This window comes from Bos taurus, chromosome X (assembly GCF_002263795.3).
Source record: "Bos taurus isolate L1 Dominette 01449 registration number 42190680 breed Hereford chromosome X, ARS-UCD2.0, whole genome shotgun sequence".
In the NCBI taxonomy this organism is placed as follows: Eukaryota; Metazoa; Chordata; class Mammalia; order Artiodactyla; family Bovidae; genus Bos; species Bos taurus.
This window is the reverse complement of record NC_037357.1, coordinates 8,347,099-8,371,415: the sequence shown is the minus strand read 5'-3', so window position 1 is coordinate 8,371,415 and position 24,317 is coordinate 8,347,099. Positions and strand designations below refer to the sequence as shown.

General features: G+C 35.1%; 1 protein-coding gene across 8 annotated transcripts in view; it reads right to left on the bottom strand.

Annotated features, from left to right (window-relative positions):
• STAG2 (stromal antigen 2) overlaps positions 1 to 24,317 on the bottom strand; it is a 129,827-nt gene that overhangs the window by 36,872 nt on the left and 68,638 nt on the right. For all 8 annotated transcript variants that reach the window (NM_001354660.1, NM_001354661.1, XM_024988254.2 and 5 more), the window contains exons 7-18: positions 23,866 to 24,070; positions 21,511 to 21,662; positions 18,929 to 19,002; positions 17,690 to 17,813; positions 16,793 to 16,891; positions 16,620 to 16,699; positions 11,677 to 11,784; positions 10,716 to 10,827; positions 1,979 to 2,096; positions 1,463 to 1,566; positions 407 to 499; positions 177 to 266 (exon numbers count right to left, since the gene is read on the bottom strand). In NM_001354660.1, the coding sequence (NP_001341589.1) occupies positions 177 to 266; positions 407 to 499; positions 1,463 to 1,566; positions 1,979 to 2,096; positions 10,716 to 10,827; positions 11,677 to 11,784; positions 16,620 to 16,699; positions 16,793 to 16,891; positions 17,690 to 17,813; positions 18,929 to 19,002; positions 21,511 to 21,662; positions 23,866 to 24,070 (1,359 nt within the window). The remainder of the gene's footprint in view (positions 1 to 176; positions 267 to 406; positions 500 to 1,462; positions 1,567 to 1,978; positions 2,097 to 10,715; positions 10,828 to 11,676; positions 11,785 to 16,619; positions 16,700 to 16,792; positions 16,892 to 17,689; positions 17,814 to 18,928; positions 19,003 to 21,510; positions 21,663 to 23,865; positions 24,071 to 24,317) is intronic.

Below are 24,317 nucleotides of genomic sequence, written 5' to 3'. Positions count from 1 at the left end.
TTAGTGCCATTCTCTAAATACAACTTATCTAAAATATGTAAGGCATACAATATATAGGCTTCCTTTATATTAAATGCTATAAAAACATATTTCAAAAAATATAAACAAGCAATATGATGGGATGAACTATATTAACAATTTTTCTTAAAGGTTTATTATACACTGAAACACCCTACCTTTTCTAATCGTCCAGTGGTATATATTTCCAAATCAAAGTACTGTGGCAACTGCAACAAGTTAGTCACCTTTTCAGCATCTATAGAGTACTTTGAAATAAAAAAAAATCATGTCAAAAACATCACAATTATGGTAAGGAAATATTATGATAAGTAGAAAATTCTGTATGGCATTTCCAAACAAAACCTGTAATTTCTTAACAACAATCTTGATACCGACACAAATTTACCTTAGCTAATAACTGAGGAAGGGCCACAGCAAAAAGTTCAGTGATTTTTGTCCTGTCATCCAACTGGGTCTTCTTCTCCTTTGCTGTAAGCACCTAAGGAAACACAACAAAGTTTCCAAGTATTTATTAATAAGCCCATTAACACTGTTAGGTGCTCAAGTTTAAATATTCAAAGCAAGTAATAAAATGACATTTTAAATAATGGATACAAAAATTTCTACTATAAAACTTGAAACCCAGAAGTAACAAAGAGAATAGCCTGCACATTATTTTTTTAAAAAACTTTGAATAGTTCTAGAGACAAAATCAATACCAAATTAGACTAACCTACCCTAACTTTGGATGAAAAGAAAAGCAGCTAGGAAATACAGTTTATTAGTTTATATAGTCATGGAAGTGAGTAGGATTTCAGTCAACTGTAAGTTGTGCCATGATCCATGGGTTATGAATTCAATATAATTAATGACTAGTAATTAAAGAAGAACAACAACAACAAAAAAGAGAACTGAATGCATCACGTACGTTGCAATATTGTAACTTATATAACTGCTTCAGTTACATACAAAAACACATATACAGATGTGTACTAGGTCACAATATAAAAATTATTTTTGTGCTTCACAAAGTTTGAAAGCCTGTGCAACTGTTGGTCTACAATACATGTGAACTTTGAAATAATGCATTAAAATTGAGTCCCAGGAAACAGAAATTTCCCCCATTTTAATGAATGATGCTCTTACTTTTATTAAAAGAAAGTAAATCTGTAAATAAATCACAACGGACAAATATACCATTCTAAAATGATGCACAGCAAGCAATCTTTACAGGGACTGACAATCACTGTAGTAAACTAACAAAGAATCTTACAGAAGGAATGCAGACTTCCCAAACTGCTAATGCTTTAAAATTTACTTCTAACATGTTTATAAGCAAAGATCACCTAAAAAATAAAATTTAAGATTCAAAAATTTGATTATATACCTACAAATAAGAACTTAAAAAAAGTTATTAAAAAAGAGACATATAATTTAGAACACTGAAAATATGTTGGCGTACCCTTTTTCCTGTCCCTCTCCCCACAGGAGGATGACATTCAGCAGCTTGTCTAATGGTACAAAGCATTATTTCAATCAGAGCACTCTCTTGTCTGTCTGTTAGCGCTGGGAAAAAAATAATCAGAAAGAGTTAACCTATTTTTTTCTCTATACGCCATTTATAATCATTACATAACAGTTCTTGTGCCTGTGACAGAATCTGACCTAATGTACTAAAGAAAATCTTATTACTATATCACAAAAAGGATCCGAACAAGTTAAAACTTACTAAATATTATAAATCTGTAAACCACCAGTCCACAATTTGAGAAATGAAAATATGAACAGATGCAAAAAAATAAAATACAATAAAACATCATAAATATTGACAGGAACTATACCTTTCTAATATTCATGTGTATGAAAACAAAATTATCCAAAGACTTTGAATCAACTATTTTAATGCTAAAACAGAATAAGTAAAATCTGTTTTCAAAATTACCTAGACAACAAAAACACCATAATTAAACATCCTTACCTTCCTCTCCACTAAGTGGCTCCTCCAGCAACAAGCTATTCATACATTCCCAGTCTTTCAGCAGCTCAGTAGCACAGTCCCACATGCTATCCACAAGGTATGCTGCATGCTCATGTAACTAAAATTTAAAAAGAACAATGTGCTCTTAGACAAATATACTAGCCTTAATCAAAAGAATGCAAGCTTTGTTGGCACCATACACAAACTCAAACAACAATGTTTTTTAATGTCAAGGAGAAGAAAGGAAAGAGAAGAATTGCCTTAGCTTGCTAAGTGTAAGTAAACACTGTTAGGTATTACCATTTCTCATGATAATCATTAATATGAAAATTGTTTCTGAAGAGACTATATGCGTGCATTTAGTTATTACCTGACTCAAAAGAGTCATCCCGTTTGAAGTCTCACCCACGGAGTGGATGCACTCCCTGGGACCCTTTCCCAATTGGGACTCCAGATGTGCTATGACACAGGACTTTCGAACCCAATTTGGTGATGTACTTTCTGCTCTATTTCTCTTTTCTTTTAATGTTAGTATATTGAAAGTAAGCTAGATCATTCTTTCATAAATATCTGTATTATTTATTTGTATATCAAGAGTGACTTATTTTGTTAACAAATCCTTTGAACCTGAAAGTGTAAACTTTCTGCAAAACATTAATTGGTGCTGTGAGCAGGATTTGTGAGACAAAATGCCACTCTTTAAGAGAAAAAAGAGATTAAGGTTGATGAAGTTTTTATTCCCAGATTGGAAGATTCACCTTATTGCTCGTTACCTAGTGAATGGGATTCACTGAACTGTGTGAGAATTGGAACCTTAAATTTTGCGGTTTGTGCTGATTGAGAAAGGTTAAGAATGTGCCGTGCTAGGTGAAAGCCTGGATGGTCCTCTCCCTAACTTAAGGTACATGAATTTAACTTAAAATTATCTAACAAGAAGTTAGACATAATTGGAAAAAGAATTATGTGATTTTTGAGGACTGTCCATGTTACAATGCCAAAATTATATTTTAGTTGATCAAATAAATCACTGTTTAAGTCGGCTCTCCCAGTGTCCCCCACTCCCTTCTTTCTTTGTCCTGTTGCTGCCTTACACCCCTCCATCTGCCTGTCTCCCTCTCCATCAGCTAATCCCCTTCTAACATTTCCTATCTATCAGTGGGGGAAGGGGAAGCCCAACTTCTTCCACTCCTTCTGCACTTCAGCAAATTTTTTTTTCCTGCCCTGTTCAGAGTCAACTTGAGCACTACTTGGTCAATATTTTAGCTATAAAACTATGGCTACAGAAACAAAAGATTGCCAGGAGAAATATCAATAACCTCAGATATGCAGATGACACCACCCTTATGGCAGAAAGCGAAGAAGAACTAAGGAGCCTCTTGATGAAAGTGAAACAGGAGAGTGAAAAAGTTGGCTTAGAGCTCAAAATGCAAAAAACTAAGATCATGGCATCTGGTCCCATCACTTCAAGGGAAATAGATGAGGAAACAGTGGAAACAGTGTCAGACTTTATTTTTTGGGGTTCCAAAATTACTGCAGATGGTGATTGCAGCCATGAAATTAAAAGACGCTAACTCCTTGGAAGGAAAGTTATGACCAACCTAGATAGCGTATTCAAAAGCAAGAGATATTACTTTGCCAACAAAGGTCCATCTGGTCAAGGCTATGGTTTTTCCAGTGGTCATGTATAGTTGGACTATAAAGAAAGCTGAGGGCCAAAGTATTGATGCTTTTGAACTGTTGTGATGAAGAAGACTCTTTGAGAATTCCTTGGACTGCAAGGAGATCCAACCAGTTCATCCTAAAGGAAATCAGTTCTGAATATTCATTGGAAGGACTGATACTGAAGCTGAAACTCCAATACTTTGGCCACCTGATGTAAAGAACTGACTCACTGGAAAAGACTGTGATGCTGGGAAAGATTGAGGGCAGGACGAGAAGGGGATGACAGAGGATGAGATGGTTGGATGGCATCACCGACTCAATGGACATGAGTTGAGTTTGAGTAAACTTGGGGAGTTGGTGATGGACAGGGAGGCCTGGAGTGCTATAGTCCATGGGGTCAAAAGAGTCGGTCTCAACTGAACTGAACAGAAAGGCAAGATGACTTTTTTGGCACAGGATGGCCATGGTATTCTTTACACTCTGGAGAAAACTGGTTAAAATGATTTTTTTTTCCTTTGCAACTGCAAAACCAGTTCCTCTTACATATGCAATTAAAAAGAGCTAGCTTTTTACATGGAGAAGGCAATGGCACCCCACTCCAGTACTTTTGCTAGAAAATCCTATGGACAGAGGAGCCTGGTAGGCTGCAGTCCATGGGGTCGCCAGAGTCGGACACGACTGAGCGACTTAACTTTCACTTTTCACTTTGATGCATTGGAGAAGGAAATGGCAACCCACTCCAGTGTTCTTGTCTGGAGAATCCCAGGGACGGGGAAGCCTGGTGGGCTGCCGTCTATGGGGTCGCACAGAGTCGGACACGACTGAAGCAACTTAGCAGCAGCAGCAGCAGCAGCTTTTTACAAAGGCCTGCCTAGAAAAAAGCTTGAAGTTAACCTTTGCCTGGGCTTTCCAGATGGTACTAGTGGTAAAGAATCTGTCTGCTAATGACAGGACATGCAAGAGACATGGGTTCAATCCCTGGGTTTGGAAGATCCCCTCAAGGATTTCCCTGGGCAGAGGAATTTAACTTACAATTGGAGCCCTGGTGGGCTACAGTCCATGGCGTCACAAAGAGTTTGAGAGGACAGAAGCAATTTAGGACGGCACACAACCTTTGGCATGTCCTTGAAATACAGAGCCCAATTTGCCTGAGACCTCAGCTTTGGGCAAATGGAAATTTCAAGCCAAGATAAAAAAAATAAATAAATAAATAAAGGAAAAGAGAGAAAGGAGTCAAGGAGACATTTTAAATCTCAAGTGGAAAACTATGAGATCCTCTGTCTGTCTGTCTGGATTTATCTATGTCTCAGTGTGTGTCTTTGTTTTTGGATAATATGAGGTTAATTTGTAAATGAGCTCTAATTCAACTGGCTTAAAGAAAAGTAAGCGCTTACAAATCAAACAATTACAAGAGAAATTAACCTAAATGAATTTCAGCTTCACGTGAGCTGCGACATATTCAATATTAAATATCTAATATTAATGCTTGTTTGTAAATCTAATTAAGACATGTCTGAGTCATCAACATTGTGTAATACTTTTATCATGCCTAGGTTTAATGCAAGCTAAATTTGTCAACAAGGAAAGTAACTCGAGTGAAGAAACTTTTTAAATAAAAGAAAAACAGAAATGGAACAAGAGCTTTTAGATAAACTCTATTAAGAATAATTACACTTAAGGAACGGCTGTCTAAAATAGTTTCTCCAGATAGGGGTAACTTGAATTTCTATGCTTGTGCTAAACTAAGTGATAAACATTTATTGAAATTTTTCCAAAATTCACTTCAATTCATTTCCAAATAAAATAAAATTTTGAAACTTTAATTATTGAACACTAACTTCCTTTTACAGAGAAACTAAAGAGATTTTAGACTGTTAATGAATATGTTTGGTGCCATCCTGAGATGTTGTCTATAAGAAAGCAAATGCTTTTAGAAATTAAAACTGGTACTTATGTTCACCAATCTACAGAATGCTAATATTAAGGGCAGTTCATGGTCTCTTAGGGAAAATAAGTTAGGTTAAAAATGAAAAAAAAAAAAAAAGAAAGAAAAAAGGTATGAGAAATGAAATTGCATTTTATTAAGAAAAAAGAAAGTAGGTCTGACTTACAGGTGGCTGTTTCTAAAAAAAACAAAGTGATTAAGAAAAAAAGAGAGGCTTTATGGAAAGTGGACCCCAAGAAAAGAGTTTTGCACGTAATACAAGTTTTCTTGAGATGTTGAACTGCCTTTGATAATGGATTTTAAGATTCTTTACCTCTGGAGTGATCTGTTCTATGTTTACCTTTGAACTCTTTTTTTAACTTTTGGCTAATCTTGTGCTAACTTTGGTTGTTTACCAATGACCTATATACTATCTAACGGTTATAAATCCTGTTGATATTTTTGGCAAAACTTACTAAAATTAAATTCTAAAGAAGTTCTTTTGACCTCTAGCTGGCTTTAGGATGCTTCAGAGGGCCCGTGAGACATCTCAAAGAGAGGTATTAAAATACCTGGGTTCATTTGACATGTTAAATTACATGGGAAATACTGTTGGAGGGGTGGTAAATCTTCTGAGGTTATACTGTATGGTTGATATTACTAATATAGATATCCTGAAATTATGTGGAATTCATAAAGATATGATATGTCCTGATAAAATGTTGTCAATGACCAGATTGCTTTGTCAACTGCAATACAATCAGATTTTAAACATGCCTTCAATGGTTTCACTCCGATGCCTTTGAAAGAATACTGCTGCTTCTTCAAAATTTATGGAAAAGACTTTTCTAATATTACAAACAAATTTTGTTATTAACAGTAAGCTGGTACCAAACTGGTATTTGGTTTTCTCTCTTTGTTAAGAGAACAAAGTTTGCTTAGAATATGGCTTTTAACAAGATTGTGAATTTCTTTGCCTTTAAGTGATTTATATTTGTTTTTAAAACCTTTTGTTATTTTGGTAAAGTAAACAAGCATTCTCTATGAAGATTATGGTACATGTAGATAAAGCTTCTTCTGCTTCTACAAAATTAACCCCTCCCTGTCAAACTACTGCTATCCTGATGCCCTTAAAACATGGCAAATAGTCTACTCCTAAATAGGGGAATTTAAAATGGGTAAGCAACAGCTGTAAATCAAACAGTCAGGGCTATGGGAAATCCAAGACTGCCACTTGGCTTTTCCTGGCTCCCTGACAAACCTCATTTTTATTTGATGGGATAAAGCATTCCCTGACTGCAGGGTTAATGCCCTCACAATGAAAAATGTTTATGTTTCACTGAACATTAAATCCTAGTTTTGTTCTTCACTTCTGAGATAGTTCCTTGTTGTTATATTACTAAAAATTTAATTAAGTTGTTAAAAGGACACTCTAATTTTGTTTCTAAAGCTTGTATCAGCAGTCAAGCTTTAGATAAAGATTAAATGCTCCATGATGTACAACCAGGGGATTATCACCTGGATATAATCATTTAACTAAGTTAGATGACCTTGGGTATACTGAGCTATACCGAATGAAAGTTCTTGACTTAAATTCTTGCTTGTGACCTTACTAATAACTGCTAGTTGTATTATTTTCTATGTTGCCTGTTTCACAAAATTGTTGTCTTTTACATTTCCAATAATGTGACTGAGCCACTGATAAAATAACGATATATACAGTTCCACAGAACTTGGTATCTGAGGGGGACTAGTTCCAAGACCACACATAGATTTTCCAAGGATGCTCAAGTTAATGGTATAAACTGAAGTGAAAGTGAAAGTCACTCAGTCACGTCCGCGTCTTTGTGGACAGGCCAGAATTCTCCAGGCCAGAATACTGGAGTGGGTAACCGTTCCCTTCTCCAGGGGATCTTCCCAACCCAAGGATCAAACCCAGGTCTCCTGCATTGCAGGCACATTCTTTACCAGCTGAGCCACAAAGGAAGTCCAATGATATAAAACGGTATAGTATTTACACATAACCTACTCTCATCCTTTCATATACTTTAAATCAACTCTAGATAACTTACAATACGTAATACAATGCAAATACTATGTGAATAGTTGACTGCTGCTGCTGCGTCGCTTCAGTCATGTCCGACTGTGTGCGACCCCACAGACGACAGCCCACCAGGCTCCCCCGTCCCTGGGATTCTCCAGGCAAGAACACTGGAGCGGGTTGCCATTTCCTTCTCTAATGCATGAAAGTGCAAAGTGAAAGTGAAGTCGCTCAGTCGTGTCTGACTCTTCGCGACACCATGGACTGCAGCCTACCAGGTCCTCCGTCCATGGGATTTTTCAGGCAAGAGTACTGGAGTGGGGTGCCACTGCCTTCTCCAACAGTTGACAGTGCATGGCAAATTCAAGTTTGGCTTTTTCAAACTCCTGAAATTTTTAAAAAAATATTTTCAATCCACTATTGGTTGAATCCCCTGTTGGCTGAATCTGCGCTGAGGTGGGGGGTTGGCAATTGTATTACATAAGTGAACTACTGTCAGTTATAAAATACACTACAAATATATTGTAACATAATGGGAGTGGTAATTATTATGTAAAACATAAAATACATGATTACTTATCAATTCACTGACTTCCCTGGAGGCTCAGATGGTAAAAGCATCTGCCTACAATGCGGGAGACCTGGGTTCGATCCCTAGGTCGGGAAGATTCCCGGGAGAAGGAAATGGCAATCGACTCCAGTACTCTTGCCTAGAAAATCCCATGGACGGAGGAGCCTGATAGGCTACAGTCCATGGGGTTGCAAAGTCGGACACGACTGAGTGACTTCACTTTCACTTTATCAATTCACTATGTAAGTAAATCATTTCTATTCAGTGTGTGAAAGGGCCTTACAGCTATCCAACACATTTTAGGAGACAAGCATTACCATGATACCAAAACCCATCAAAGACATTATACTTTAAAATACACACACATACCAACACATTGCATGAACATGGAGAAAACACTCTCAAAAAAATCAATAAACTGAAACCAACCACACACTTATGGACAATCAATCTTTGACAAATGAGAATAGAATATACAATGGAAAAAAGATAGTCTCTTTAGCAAGTGGTGTTGGGAAAGCTTGACAGCCTCAAGTAAACCAAAGAAGCTAGAACACACCCTCTTTACCACACACAGAAATAAACTCAAAATGGCTTAAAGACTTAAATATAAGGCAGGACAACATAAAACTCCCAGAAGAAAACATTCTCTGACATAAATCATAGCAATGTGTTCTTAGGTCACTCTCTCAAGGCAAAGAAATACAAAAATAAAGAAATGCAACCTATTCAAACTAATAAGCTTTTGCACAGCAAACGAAAGCATAAGCAAAATGAAAATATGACCTAATAACTGGGAGAAAACATTTGCAAACAATGTGATGGACAAGGGCTTAATTGACAGAATATACAAACAACTCATACAACTCAATATCAAAAAAACAAACAATCTAATCAAAAAATGGACAGAAGACCTAAACAGATATTTCTCCAAAAACACACAGGTGGCCAATAGGCACATGAAAAGAAGCTTATCATTGCTAATTATTTGAGAAATGCAAATCAAAACTACAATGAGGCACCACCTCACACTGGTCAGAATGGCCATGTCTACAAATAATAAAAGGCTGAAAGGATGTGGAGAAAAGGGAACCCTCCTACACTGTTGGTGCAGTCAATATGGAAAACAGTATGGAGATTCCTCAAAAAACTAAAAACAGAGTTGCCATATAATTCAGCAATCCCACTCCTGGGCATATATCCAGAGAAAACTATAATTTGAAAAGACGCATGCACCCCTATGTTCATAGCAGCACTATTTTCAATTAGCAAGATATGGAAACAAATTAAATGTCCATCAACACATGAATGGAAGATGTGATATAGGGACTTCCCTAGCAGTTTGGTTGTTAAGATAATAAAATAATGCCATTTGCAACAACATGGATGGACCTAGAGATTACCATACTAAGCAAAGTCAGAAAGAAAAAGACAAATACCACATGGTATCACTTACATGTAGAATCTAAAATATGATACAAACAAATCTACAAAACAAAAACAGACTTACAGACATAGAGAATAGACTTGTGGTTGCCAAGGCAGAGAAGAGGTGGGGAAGAAAAGAAATTGGTGCTTGGGATTAGCAGATGCAAGCCATTATATATAAGAGGGGTAATAAAGAAAGTTCTAGTACAGCACAGGGAAGTATATTTAATATCCTTTGATAAACCATAATGAAAAAAATGTGAAAAGTATGTATGTGCGTCACTGTATATAAACTGATTCACTTTGCTGAATCAATTATGTTTCAATAAAATTTTAAAAAAAACTTCTCAGCAAAAGAAGGGGTAGGAGGAAACATCCTCAATATAATAAGCAGCTACACAACACCTGTAACTAACAACATAATTAATGCTGAAGTACTGGATGCTTTTCCCTTAAGATCAGGAACAATCCAAATCTATCCTCTCTCACCACTTCTATTCAACATTCTACTAAATGTCCTAGCCAGTACAATAAGGCTGGGGAAACTAATGGCAAGAATGTAGGAAAAGAAAAAGTAAAATTATCACTACTTGCAAATGACTTGATTGCATATTACAGAAAATCCTAAGAATTTTAATAAAAACTTACGTTAAAAGTGAATTTAGCAAAACTGCAATATGCAAAAACCAACTGTATTTCTCTATACTAGAAAACAACAATCATCATCACAGGTACCAAATATTGAGAACTAACAAAATGCTAGATCTGTGCTAATAGTTTTATATGGGTTATCTCACTGTTGTCTAAGAAATTGTTATCCACACATTTAGAAGGAAAATGGGCTTAAGAAAGGTTAAGTAACCAAATCAAGGTTATATAAATATGAAGTAGAGAAGTCAAATTGGTAATCAGGTCTTTCTAGCTCCAAAATTTATGCTCTTAGCATTACATATAAATCATATTATTTGAGTATCTTACTAACATAAATTGGTATAACTCTATGTTATCCAACACTTACTGTGATATTTGGAAGATTTTAAGATTTACATCATTTTAACCCCATCTCCGAATTGTTCCAACCGGAAGTATAAAATGAACAACATCAACTAACCTCACTTTCCAGAAAGAAAAAAACCAATGTCTTAACAAGGTTGGCATTTGGACCCTGTCGTCCCCTTCTTTTCATCATTCCATCCTCCTCTGGATCTCGACGACTGAAGAGCCTAAGATCAATGCAAAATACTTTTAAAACAAAATATTTCTTAATTAAGAAATTTTAAAAACCTGTCTGGATTCCATCTTTAAGCAACTAACAGAGGAATAAATTGGAGCTGGGTAGGTACAGTACTGTCCAACATTATACCCAAGTAAACCTTTTCCATTTCACACTTGATGGTACTTCTAAATGTTTCTGAATGATTTCTTTTTGAAAATCTTACTGCATGTTATGCAATCATTTCTTTTTACAAAAGTATCACAATAGCTAACCTATACCATTTATGCACATAAATATAAATATTCTTCTCCTTAAAAATGACATTTCTTTTCCTCCTGTCCTTCCTGTACAATTATCCCAAAGTCTGAACTTAGTGGCCTTTTTCTATGGATATCATGGTCATTCTTATAAACAACAAAAAAGTTATCACTGGATAACAATGAATAAAAAATTATAGCATAAATACTTCGTATCATGTACTCTTAATAAACGTGTCACCTCAAATGAGCATTTTAATAAAATCTTACAAAAATGTAGTTTAGTCCATATGTTTCCATTTTCTTTAAAACCACTACATGATAGCTGCTGAATATTTTTGGTGATCAGATATTCACACTGCTACTAGCTAATCTGAAGTGTTAAACAGCAATATAAATGAAGAGACTAAAGGATTCTTGTGGTTCTTACATCAAACTGTTATCAAAGTACTTTTATTATATGCAAAAATACATAAAAATAGGCTTAAGACCTGTACTGAATAAATTATTAATAAGTCATATTTATATATATTTTATAACACAATAAATTACTGCCGTTAAGTGACTTTAGAAAATGAACAACAGAAATGCAGATTTACTTTTTGTACAGAAATTCTCCAGCTGCTACTGCTACTGGCCGATGAGCTGAATAAACCAGATGATAGACATTTTCACAATCTTCTGCAGTAAGAACTTCTTCACTACTCCTGAAAACAAATAAGCAATAGCAGTTTTCAAAACAATGCTGTAATTTTAAGTTTACTAGTACAAAAATTCATACTCATACATTAAAAAATAGTACATTTTCACTCCTAAACTTGTGTTTTAAAAAACAGGTCATTAAGAAGTTGTTTCAAGAAGAAATCAACCTTACTTGATTATCATCTATTAGTAAAAGCATCCTCTGACAAAAGAGCTGAGTATTTTGTGAACACCCAAGATCAGACCTAAAATTAGAGTGAATATCGGGCATAAAGAAATATATACTAAGAGAAATAACCATGCAACAAGTGTGCTAAAGGGAAATGAAGACAAAATAATATAAACTAACATAGAAAATAAAGTAGTGGCACGCTCAGTGTGTGCATGTGTCCTCAGTCATGTTCGACTCTGAAATCTCATGGACTGCAGCCCACCAGGCTCCTCTGTCCATGGGATTCTCCAGGCAAGAATACTGGAGTGGGTTGCCATTTCTTCCTCCAGGGGATCTTCCCAACCCAGGGATCGAACTGGCGTGTCCTGCCTCTGTCTCCTACATTGGCAGGCTGATTCTTTACCATTTGAACCACTTGGAGCTTAGTTAATAATCAAAGAAAACACTTTCCATGTATTTCATGGTAATATTAAGGATACAATTTTACAACGTTAAAATATACTAACACCCCAGTTACCTCACAGTGATGAAGAATAATACTTCATTCACCATGTACTAAACATCATATAAAACAATGCAAAAGAATTTTTCCAAATAATAAAATTTAAGTGCCAAAGATGTTTAAGTACAATTTATCATTAAAAAAAAAACTCACTAAAATATAGTGCTTGTTTTATTGATCTTACTTTAAGAGAAGAAAGTAAACCTAACAAATCTTGGTAAATCAAAGTCATTATTAGGCCCATCAACCACAGAATCCCAGGGTAAACCTTGCTGGGTTTTCTAAACCAAGACCCTGTGTTTGAAGTTCTGGCCTCTTTCCCCCTAATATGCTTTTTGCCGCTTTATAACTACACATAAATAAATACACACACATATTGAATCAAATCAAACTACACCAAATTTGAGGTATTTCACTAATTTTAACGCATAAGGAATGTCCCTGAAAGTGTCAGTTATTAGGTATATACATGGCTGAATCAACAAAAAAAGGGGTCCACATGGTATTACAGAGGAAGAGGGGAGAAGCTATAGAAATTAGGTAGAGTACTACTATTTTCTTATTTAATTCAGGACAGTTTTATAAACCCAAAGAAAAATGCAATGGTTAAGACTGCTCAAAATCCCCCCAGTTAAATGAATTCCCAGAAAACGTCAGTGTATATAGAGCTACCTTTTTTTTTGACTTTTAAGTTTTATTTCATATTGGAATATAGTTGATTCACTATGTATGTTACATTAGTTTCAAGTGTGCAGCAACATGATTTAGTTATACATACACACATATTTATTCTTTTTCAGATTCTTTTTCCCATAAAGGTTATTACCGAGTACTGAGCAAAGTTCCCTGTCCTTATGGATTATCTATTTTATATGTAACAGTGTTAATCTCAACCTACGAATTTAAATTAGGAGGTAGAGCTACCTTCTTTGTAATAACTGCAATGTAGTCCATTTCATATAAATGGGGTTGACAACCACACTCCTCACACAGGACTACTGCAGTAAATGAGATAACCCCTATAAGGAGCTTGTATTAGCTGTTATATATTAACTTAATTCTTCCTCTATTGATATCATCTAGAATATTTCCAATATCCTATTACAAACAGTACTATGTTAGAGACTGAGAACATTTTAAATTTTGGATACCACCAAGCTTTTTTCACCAGGGCTTCCCAGGTGGCTCAGATGGTTAAGTGTCTACCTGCAATGCGGGAGACCCGGGTGCAATCCCTGTGTCAGGAATATCCCCTGGAGAAGGAAATGGCAACCCACTCCAGTACTCTTGCCTGGAAAATTCCATGGACTGTAGGCTACAGTCCATGGGGACGCAAAGAGTCAGACACAACTGAGAGACTTCACTTTCACAGCTTTCCCCAAAGAGGCTATCCCAATTTATAGTCCCATCAATAAAGTTTATGGGTTTGTTTCTACATAGCTTTATGCAACTAGTGTATTACCAAACACATTAATCTTTGTAAAAAAGTAGGTTAAAAAAGTCTCATTTTAATATACATGTCTCTAAGTATGACCAATAATCTTTTTGCATGTTTAATTTTTTATTTTCTTTTGTGTCAGTGACATGGTTCCTAACTTTTGACTCTTTTACTACTGGGTTTCTGTTCTTTTTACTGATTTATTGAAAGTGACTCCTACAGTGCAAATCTCCTGCCAAGTCTGTCATTTGTTTTCTGAGTGTACATTATGGCACATACATATTTGTAGTTTTTTATGTAGTTAAAATTCAGTAATTTTTTTAATGTCTAGGTTTTATGCCATTCTCAGAAAGACACTGCCAGTTTACATATAAAATTAAAATGTTTAATCTTCTCCTCAGTTTTCATCTAACACTTTTAATTATTTCATTTATTTACATTTAGACATTTCATCCATCCTGAAATTATTTCTGTATAAGGAATGAAATATGAATCCAATTTAATTTTCCTCCAAATAGAAGCTAAGTGTCATAACATCATTTATTTTGATATAAAACCATCCTTACCCTACACTAGGTTCCTAGATTTTTTTAAGTTTGTCTCTATACTTTATTCTGTGTCACTCATTTCTGTTTAGACACCACTACCAAAACTTAAAAGTTACTAGGGTGAGGAGAGGGAGAGATAAAATAGGAGTTAGGGAATAACACATACACAGTGATATGTATAAAACAGATAACCAGCAAGGACCTACTACATAAATGTATAACTGAATCACTTTGCTGTACACCTGAAACTAACACAATATAATAAATCAATTACACGTCAATTTTTAAAAATTAGTAATAATAGTAATAAAGTCAATGTTGTTTTATAATTTTGATTTAAAATCATAGTGGGCAGTCATCTCTCATTAGTTTTTATCAGAATTTTGCTGGCTGATCTTACATGATGACTTTCTCATATGAGTATCAGAATTAGAATGTTGTTAAAAGGCTCTTTGTGACAGGCAATTTGGGATAGACATGTATACACTTCTGTATTTAAAATGGATAACCAACAAAGACCTACTATACAGCAGAGGTAACTCTGCTCAATGTTATGTGGCAGCCTGGATGGGAGGGGAGTTTGGGGAGAAAGGATACATGTATATGTATGGCTGAGTCCCTTCCCTGTTCACCTGAAACTATCACAACACCATTCGTTAAATGGCTATACCCCAATATAAAATAAAAAAATAAAATAAAAAGCAACTATCTGGATCATGTTAACAACCCAAATGTCCACTGATGGATGAATATATAAAATGTGGTATACTGAGTGTCAAAAAGTAATGAAATTCTGATATATAACAACATGGATGAACCCTGAAGACATCATGCTAAGTAAAACACGCCTGATATAAAAGGTCAAATATTACATACTTTCAGTTATATGAGGTACCTAAAATAGTCAAATTCAGAGATGAAAAGTAGACAATATGATGCAAAATCATACTGTGCAGTCCTTTACAGAGTATCAGTATGAAATGATAAAAAACACTCTGGAGATGGATAATGGTGATGGTGGCTGCACAACAATATGAATGTACTTAATTCCACTGATGTGTACACTGAAATGTGTAAATGGTAAATCTTATGTTACATATATCACCACAATCTTTTTAAAAAGGGGAAAATTGAATTGCATCAATCCTACATTTTAACATAATATGTTTTAAATTCAGATTGTTTACAGAGAAGTTTCAGTAATATATTTCTAAAAGTGTGACAAAATACAATACACATAATTTAACACACTCGAGTGTTTAACTTAATTTCAAGAGCATCTAAAGACAGTAAAATTGAAAGAAAACTAGTCAAGAATGCAAACACATGAATTCCCAGCTCAGTTAGAATATTCTACTTCAATGGTCCTCTCTTCCTATCTTCTCAACTTTACATGAGAAAACTAAACTTCTTGCTGTAAAACTCCAGGTTATTGAAATCTCAGTTCAGTTCAGTTTAGTCACTCAGTTGTGTCCGACTCTTTGCGACCCCAAGAATCGCAGCACACCAGGCCTCCCTGTCCATTACCAACTCCCGGAGTTCACTCAGACTCACGTCCATCAAGTCAGTGATGCCATCCAGCCATCTCATCCTCTGTCGTCCCCTTCTCCTCCTGCCCCCAATCCCTCCCAGCATCATAGCTTTTTCCAATGAGTCAACTCTTCGCATGAGGTGGCCAAAGTACTGGAGTTTCAGCTTTAGCATCAGTCCTTCCAAAGAAATCCCAGGGCTGATCTCCTTCAGAATGGACTGGTTGGATCTCCCTGCAGTCCAAGGGACTCTTAAGAGTCTTCTCCAACACCACAGTTCAAAAGCATCAATTCTTCGGCGCTCAGCCTTCTTCACAGTCCAACTCTCACATCCATACATGACCACAGGAAAAACCATAGCCTTGACTAGACGGACCTTTGTTGGCAAAGTAATGTCTCTGCTTTTGAATATGCTATCTAGGTTGGTCATAACTTTCCTTCCAAGGAGTAAGCGTCTTTTAATTTCATGGCTGCAGTCACCATCTGCAGAGATTTTGAAGCCCAAAAAAATAAAGTCTGACACTGTTTCCCCATCTATTTCCCATGAAGTGATGGGACCGGATGCCATGACGTAGATAAATTTAAACCAAGTACACTAATGTATTTTTAAGATATGTAGACATTAGCAATATGCAGTAAATACATACTTACTGTAAAACAAGAGTGAGTAATTTTATTGCTTGTACTGCAACATCATATTCTTTGTCAAGGGTCATAGAAACAATTCTATCCTAAGGATGAAAAAAAAATATTCTTAAAGGGAAACCAAGAGAAAAATACTTGAAAATAACAGGTAAATGTTAAATACTTAGAGTAATACTAACCTTGAACCGACTGGTAAATAGCTCCAGTTTGGAATTAAGTTCCTTGTTATAATAAAGCCCTTGTAGAGCAGTGAGACATTTGAGTCTTACCTCACCTTGCTGAATTAAATGAGAGGAGAAAATGCATTAAAACTTTGCATATTTTCAACCTGAGCACACAAGATATATACCACATCTTCTACTTTAAATATGTTCTATACTATGGTATTTCTTCAGAAACTCTCATCCTTGACAATGCAAAAATAGGAATCAATATATACGTTTTAGACTAAATACCTTTGGGTTACTATTACTGTAGGTCAAATGAAAATATTTTGAAAATTTGTTCAGAGCAATGTTATTGGGAAAGACGACAGTAGCATATTTCACAGTAAGTTTTCCTTTATAGAAGATAATATTTGTAAGGGATATATACAAAGATCAAGGCTAGGTGAAGAGACAGCCTAAGGGAAAGGCAGATCAATTAAAAAAAATTAAAAAGGTTAGAGGCCAAGTGATAATTTATAATCTGGCTAAGATACATGTTTATCAATAGAATCAAAATTAAAGAAATTTAAGTATATGTATATATGTAGCACTTATATATTAACAGAGTAAGAATTCTTCTTACTATTCTTAAGAAATGTCTTACCACTACCACCATCACCTACATGATCCTGTTGTTTCAGTACAAAAATTGTTTCATGATCAAAGGCTAAATCAGTGCCCAAGATTCAAAAATCTAGGGTACTTTATGTGATAGAGACCATATATTCATGAACAGATAGAGAAGAATAAAGGAGAGAAGCCTACAGGAATGTGCTCCCAGTTACACGTATATGCAGATAATTCACTATGAATGACAGTAGCACATAGCTATGCTTATGTGTAGAAAGAAAAGCACTATATATATCTTACCTTATCATGCATAGTCCAACCAACATATTTTAAATAACTGTCATTAAGAAAGGCATCACTATACATTTTCATCCAAATGCCAATTTCTTCAATGCAAATAGCTCGGATTTCAGCTATTGCATCACTGCATGGAAGAAAGAAAATTATGCATGTTAGTATCAGTATACCACAGGACTTGTGGATTCTTTATGCAACGCCAATACTTGATACCTACTATGAACATACCACTACCTTAAGTATTACTGGGGATTTACAAGAAGAATTGAAGCATTTGCCCAAAGCTTACAGTCTAGTTGTCGAAGTACAATTATCACTAAATAAATATTTAAAGTTCAATAAACCTACAAACAAAATCCAACTCCCACCTTCTCTATCATGTCATACCCCAGCCTTTATTCACACCTGCTGGGCACGGTGTATTCAGAAGACAGTCGGAACATTAGTCTGGTTACAGTGTATTTTCCAGGTGAGAATTAGTTACACCTAATATTGAGGCCAAGCTCAATTTGGATTTGAACATCATATAAATTATTCTGAATTCATCCTGTAGGTACTGGTAAGTCATTCAACGCTTTTGAGTAGAGGAATGATTCAACAAAAGAACGTTTTAAGACAACTGCAATAATCTCTAGAATGATGAAGGAATAGACTAAAGTAATGGTAACAGTAGAAATAAAAAGGTAAGAATGGACAAAAGGATATTACAAAGCAAGTATTAACCTGATTTAGTAACTGCCAAATTAAGAAAATGACAAAGTTAAATAAAAATGCCACCAATATTTAAAGAACAGGTTACTGCAGAAATGGTGGCAAGACTACCTATTTCTTTCTTCTGCTCATTCAAAATAAGGGCAACAACTCACTTAAATCTACTCAAATTTTCCCACTGATATTCAAATCGAAGAGGAAAGAATCAGGAATCAAAATGTACAGTCTCTGCTAACACAGTACATCCAAAAGCAATTAAGTGTTCTGTACCCTCACTCCTAGTAACAGTAGTAGCTTCCATTTTCTGGGCATCTACAAGTCGAGCACAACATTCCCCCATTTTTCAGATAGAAAATAAAGTTCAGAGCAGTTAAGTAACTTGTCTTGAGTGTCCCAATCAGTGGAAGACCTTAGATTCTAACACTGATCTTACTCTTAACACTGTTACCACTAAATTTATATTGCCTAAACCACTAAATAACCAAACTTGAAGAGAATAAGAGTTACATAGAAAAAACTGTCCTGACTTACCGGTATCTATGTACAAACACTCCCTTAAATATTGCATTCATCATATTTTCTATTTCATCTTGATTTTCTTGAAGCTGAAAAGAACACATCATTGCTTTGCAATTATAATAGAAAACAACCAAAAGAACTTGTAAAAGTTGGTACAAACACAAATGTATGTTTCTCCAGAGTTTTGATATTTTCATGCAATTTTTAATTTCACTAAATGAAAAGTGTCCACATAGAAAAACTAAAAGCTGTTGCATAAAAGGTAGCTAAACTCCCTTGATACCTGGAATATTTCTACATTGTTGTTAATGTCATTGCTAATGTTTAGCTGGTTGACTAATTTTTTCAGATGGTCACATATTTCTATTGTATAAATGTATGTAAAGAAATCTTTTAAGTAGTTTATTATACTAGTGAGTATAGTGAAGTCGCTCAGTCGTGTCCGACTCTCTGCGACTCCGTGGAATGTAGCCTACCAGGCTTCTCCGTCCATGGTATTCTCCAGGCAAGAATACTGGAGTGGGTTACCATTTCCTTCTCCAGGGGATCTTCCTGACCCAGGGATCAAACCCGGATCTCCCGCATTGGAGGCAGACGCTTTAACCTCTGAGCCACCAGGGAAGCCCATTTTATTATATTACTTATCTATTAAATAACATTTATGTTCATATAAAAAAATAACAATGCTTCATTATCTTGGTCTTTAGCATCTGAAAATTAACTCATGTTATCTACTGCCTAATCAAAGAACAAAAAAGTTTGAGTAAAATGCCTTGGCAAAAAATTTGTCTTCTTGCTAAATATTTTTAAGGGAAACAAGGCTCACTTGAAATAATCAACTAAACATTTCAAATCTTGGATGACTTATTTACTTCCATATATTTTCAATTCAGAGCTTTAGAGTTAAGAGAAAATTGATTCAGAGCTTCAGAATTACAAGAAAAATCTTTCACACTCTAAGTATCAATGAGCTTTCAGAATTATGTTCTGTGTTTTCATAAAACACTTTTTTTCTTTTCACAAGTGTAATCTCACATTTCCAAATAATGCGAACAGGGCACGTACTTGTATTCATTAGCACAATCAAAGGCACAGGAGGGCTTTCAACATGTTTAAAAACTCAACCCAACCTAGAAGTATTAATATCTTATGTGATAGAAGAATTTTAAACTCAAAACTCTTTTATATCCATTCATTCTATGTTCAGAATAAGGCCATAATTTTATACATTATGTTCAGCTAATAAAGCATCCAATGCAATTTATTAACTAAATTAAAGGGTAAAAGGTCAATTCATTTGAACTACAGTTAATCCTTGAACAATGTAGGGGTTAGGGTTGCTGACCCTCTGCACAGTTGAAAATCTAAGTAAAACCTATAGGTGGCCCTCTGTATATGCAGTTTCACTGTATCCACGGTTTCTGCACATACAAGGTTTCACAACCAAAGATTCAACCAACCATGGATCATATAAGAACTGTACTATTTACTACTGAAAAAAAAATCCATGTGTAAATGGATCTGCACAGTTCAAACATATGTTGTTCATGGTTCAAATGTTTACGAAAAAGAAAAATTTAGGCATGGGGGAAATGTGGGCAAGATTTTTCTGGCTTTTCTTGGGCAAGGGGCACTTTTAAAAGTTATTGGCTATCTCAGAAATGACCAACTTTTAAATTATAGTTACTACAATCACCCCCACAAAATGTCAGAATCAAGTAATTTATGGAATACCATGGCAAATATCCCATGGCAAATATTTTAGCTCAACTACATTAGCAATGTTTTTGAAACATCAGACTTTGCCTATTCAAAATAAAAATAAACATTCCCAATATCAGATAGCAAAATATTATATTACCAATGAAGAAGGAATTTAAATAAAAAAACACAACATCGAGGGAATCCCCTAGTGGTACAGTAGTTAGTACTCAGCACTTTCACTGCTGGGGCCTGGGTTCAATCCCTGTCCGAAAACTAAGATCCCACATGCTGCATGGCATGGCCAAAAAAAAAAAAAAACCAATACCAAAAATTTTATTAATTACTTTTTAGCATAGAACTGAAAAAACATTTTCCTCATTCAAAGTTGAATTTGGTGGTCAGTCATTAATGTTACACAAGGGTCTCTTACACTACACACACAAAACATACACACACACACACACACACACACCCACCAAAAACATGGATTATGACACCATAAATAGCTTATCCCTATTTTTCAAAGGGATTTACATAAGTGAAACCTCATTTGATCCCGACAATAAATTGAGGGTAGAGTTAGGAGATAGAATTTCACAGTAGACATGAATAACAATAAAGCATAAGACAACTTGTCAGACTGGCCCAGGACTCCTTACTTGAAGAGTTCAACTCTTAATCCTAGTCCACACAGAAAGGAAATATATACAGAAGGTACTATTGGCATGGACAGTCAATAAAAATAAGTTAGATGTATAAACAACTTTAAACATATTGTTTAAATTTTTCAAAAAATTTTATCTGATGAACTAGAAAAGTTATATATCATAATTAATGGTGACTAAGTTGGTCACACATTAACAGCTTAAATATTCAGTACAAGAGTGTACCTCTTTCCGCTTCTGTAGCAGGAGTTCTAGCCTCTCATTGGCTCGTTTTCCAATCATTTTATTCCGTTCTGCCTCATACTGTCTTTGTGTATTATCCATATTAATGCTAAGATTTAGTGCCACATTCACCAAAGCTGTCATCAACTTCATAGCTATTTTTAAATGGAAAATGTTGAAATTAGTCTCACAGAAAAATTTACAAGTTATGATCTACTTAAGAAAAATTAAAAACAAGATGGGCTGTTCCACTTCTAATAGAAAAATACAGATGCTACAAATGACAATAATAGTACAACAACAGCTAATGTGTATCGAATACTTACTATATGTCAGTCAGTTAGCTATGTTAAGTATTTCTCGGATTAACTCCTAATCCTTACAACAGCCCTCAAATTAAATATTATTCTCATTTCATTCATGAAGAATCTTAAGTTCAGGGAGCTTAAGAAATCTGCCTCAAACTACACAATTCATATACATAGTTAAAACAAGATTCAAAACTAGATAATATTACTCTAGACTATGCTCACTATTCAATGATAGGTCCCCTACAATAACCTTTTCAAGAGATCATGATTTACCTTCTAAATAAATTTTGACTAATACAGCAGTCATTTAGCTATCCAGCAACCAAAGGGGGAGGGAACGTAAGTGCTTTTTATCAAAGTACAGTGTGTAGAAATGTTGGACAGTTTTATCAGTATTTGATTTCCTTTAATTTTACTCTTATTATATATCATCATAAAGACAATGATGCAATTATGAAAGACAGATCAAGATAAAAAGTCAAAAGTACAGAGTAAAATGTCACTCAATGAAGTGCTTTGTATCAGAGTTTCTCCAGATCTCCACCTTGTTATTGAACTCTTGCTACTGAGACAGAACTCACTGCCTGTGATTTCAAACTTATTAATTGAAATATCTGAACATATTGTGCTTTTTTTTTAGCTTAGGTCAGACTACTTCTCAAGCCTGATTCACTGCATGACAGAACACCACAAAACTAAACCTTAATTTCTGGCTACTAGCTCTCTTTAAACGGAGAAGGCAATGGCACCCCACTCCAGTACTCTTGCCTGGAAAATCCCATGGATGGTGGAGCCTGGTAGGCTGCAGTCCATGGGTCGCTAGGAGTCGGACACGACTGAGTGACTTCACTTTCACTTTTCACTTTCATGCACTGGAGAAGGAAATGGCAACCCACTCCAGTGTTCTCGCCTGGAGAATCCCAGGGACGGGGGGAGCCTGGTGGGCTGCTGTCTATGGGGTGGCACAGAGTCGGACACGACAGAAGTGACTTAGCAGCAGCAGCAGCTCTCTTTAAAAGAGATTCCCAATCTTCTGCTCTGAGCTATTGTATACCCTCAGCAAACCATTTTCTCATTCTGATCTAAAATTATTCACCTTGCCCATTATATGTTTTTAATTTACTTTAACCATTCAAGTTCTTAAAATCAAAGCTACCTAAGTACACAGATCAATCACATTCATAATTTGTGACCTCAAATCTAAAAACCTACAGGGAGACTGTCTGCATTTTTTTTAATGGAGGGCTGAGCAAAAGAACATCTTTAATCACAGCTTTAATTCTTTAGGGAAATACTCTAAAGGAAAAATATCCCCACATTTAGAGAATGAAAAATTTTTGTAGAAATCAAAATATTCTATCATTAATGCATAGAATACTTAACAATTAATGCCTGGTCAATTTACTCATACTCAAATTAAAAGGCACATATTCAATAATGGTATATGAACAATTTTACCTTTAGCACAAAAGAGAAACGGGGACATTTTATCAACATCAACATCAAAAATCACTGTTCTAGAATTAATCATGTGAGCCTTAAAAATATAACTTATTTCATGTAAAAATCAGAGAAACTGACTCAGCCTAAAGTTACTCAGAAGCATAAGAAAAACCAACTTTTTTGATGTGGTTAAATAAGCATCATCCTATAGGGACAATCTTACTGGGACTATGCTAGTAGTGCCTATGCACACAGGTCATTTAGAACTACATATCCAAAATCACTGCTCCCCAAATTTGATGTCAATACCTTCCCTGATAAAACATATTTCAAGACCAAACAGATTACTATGCCACAGAAAGGGAGAAGAGGTAGATAGGAATCAAGTAGGTTTAACACAAGAAAATTATAGTATGTCTTCAGAGAACCAAACTATCATTCCATTCTCCATAATTCATGGGAGTTGGAGGAAAGGGGAGAATGTGCTCTTAGGGGCTATTTAATAAATAAAATTAATTTGTCACCATAATGTCATTCCTTTTAATGAAAACCATTTTCATCTCTAACCTAAGAAAATGCAAAAAAAAGATTTCTAAATACTGACCTGCCAGGGTGCTTGTATGTCGAAATGCTCTGACTTGTGAGTCAGACAATCCTGTAAGAAGTGAAATGACTGTATCCATCATGTACTCATCGTATATGATACTATATTGACACTGCCGTACTAATACGCCAATGAATTCACAGAAACTGGATTTGAACTTCTTCCACTGAGGACCAGCCATGGTAAGTGGATAATCTCCACTATCCTAAAATAGAAATTTTAAACAGCAATTTCACTTAAAACCCATAATTCAATAAAATTGTTTTTGAAATACTCTAGGCAGAAGCTGAAAAGACTCCTTTATCTCATCTTCTATAATAAATCCTCAAAAGTAGGCAGAAGAATAATATGCAAAGGTAGAGATACCTTTGAACACATCTGGTCTTTTATTTAAGATAAAAATGGATAGTCTGAATTCACTCCAACCAATGAAAATATATACTAATTACATA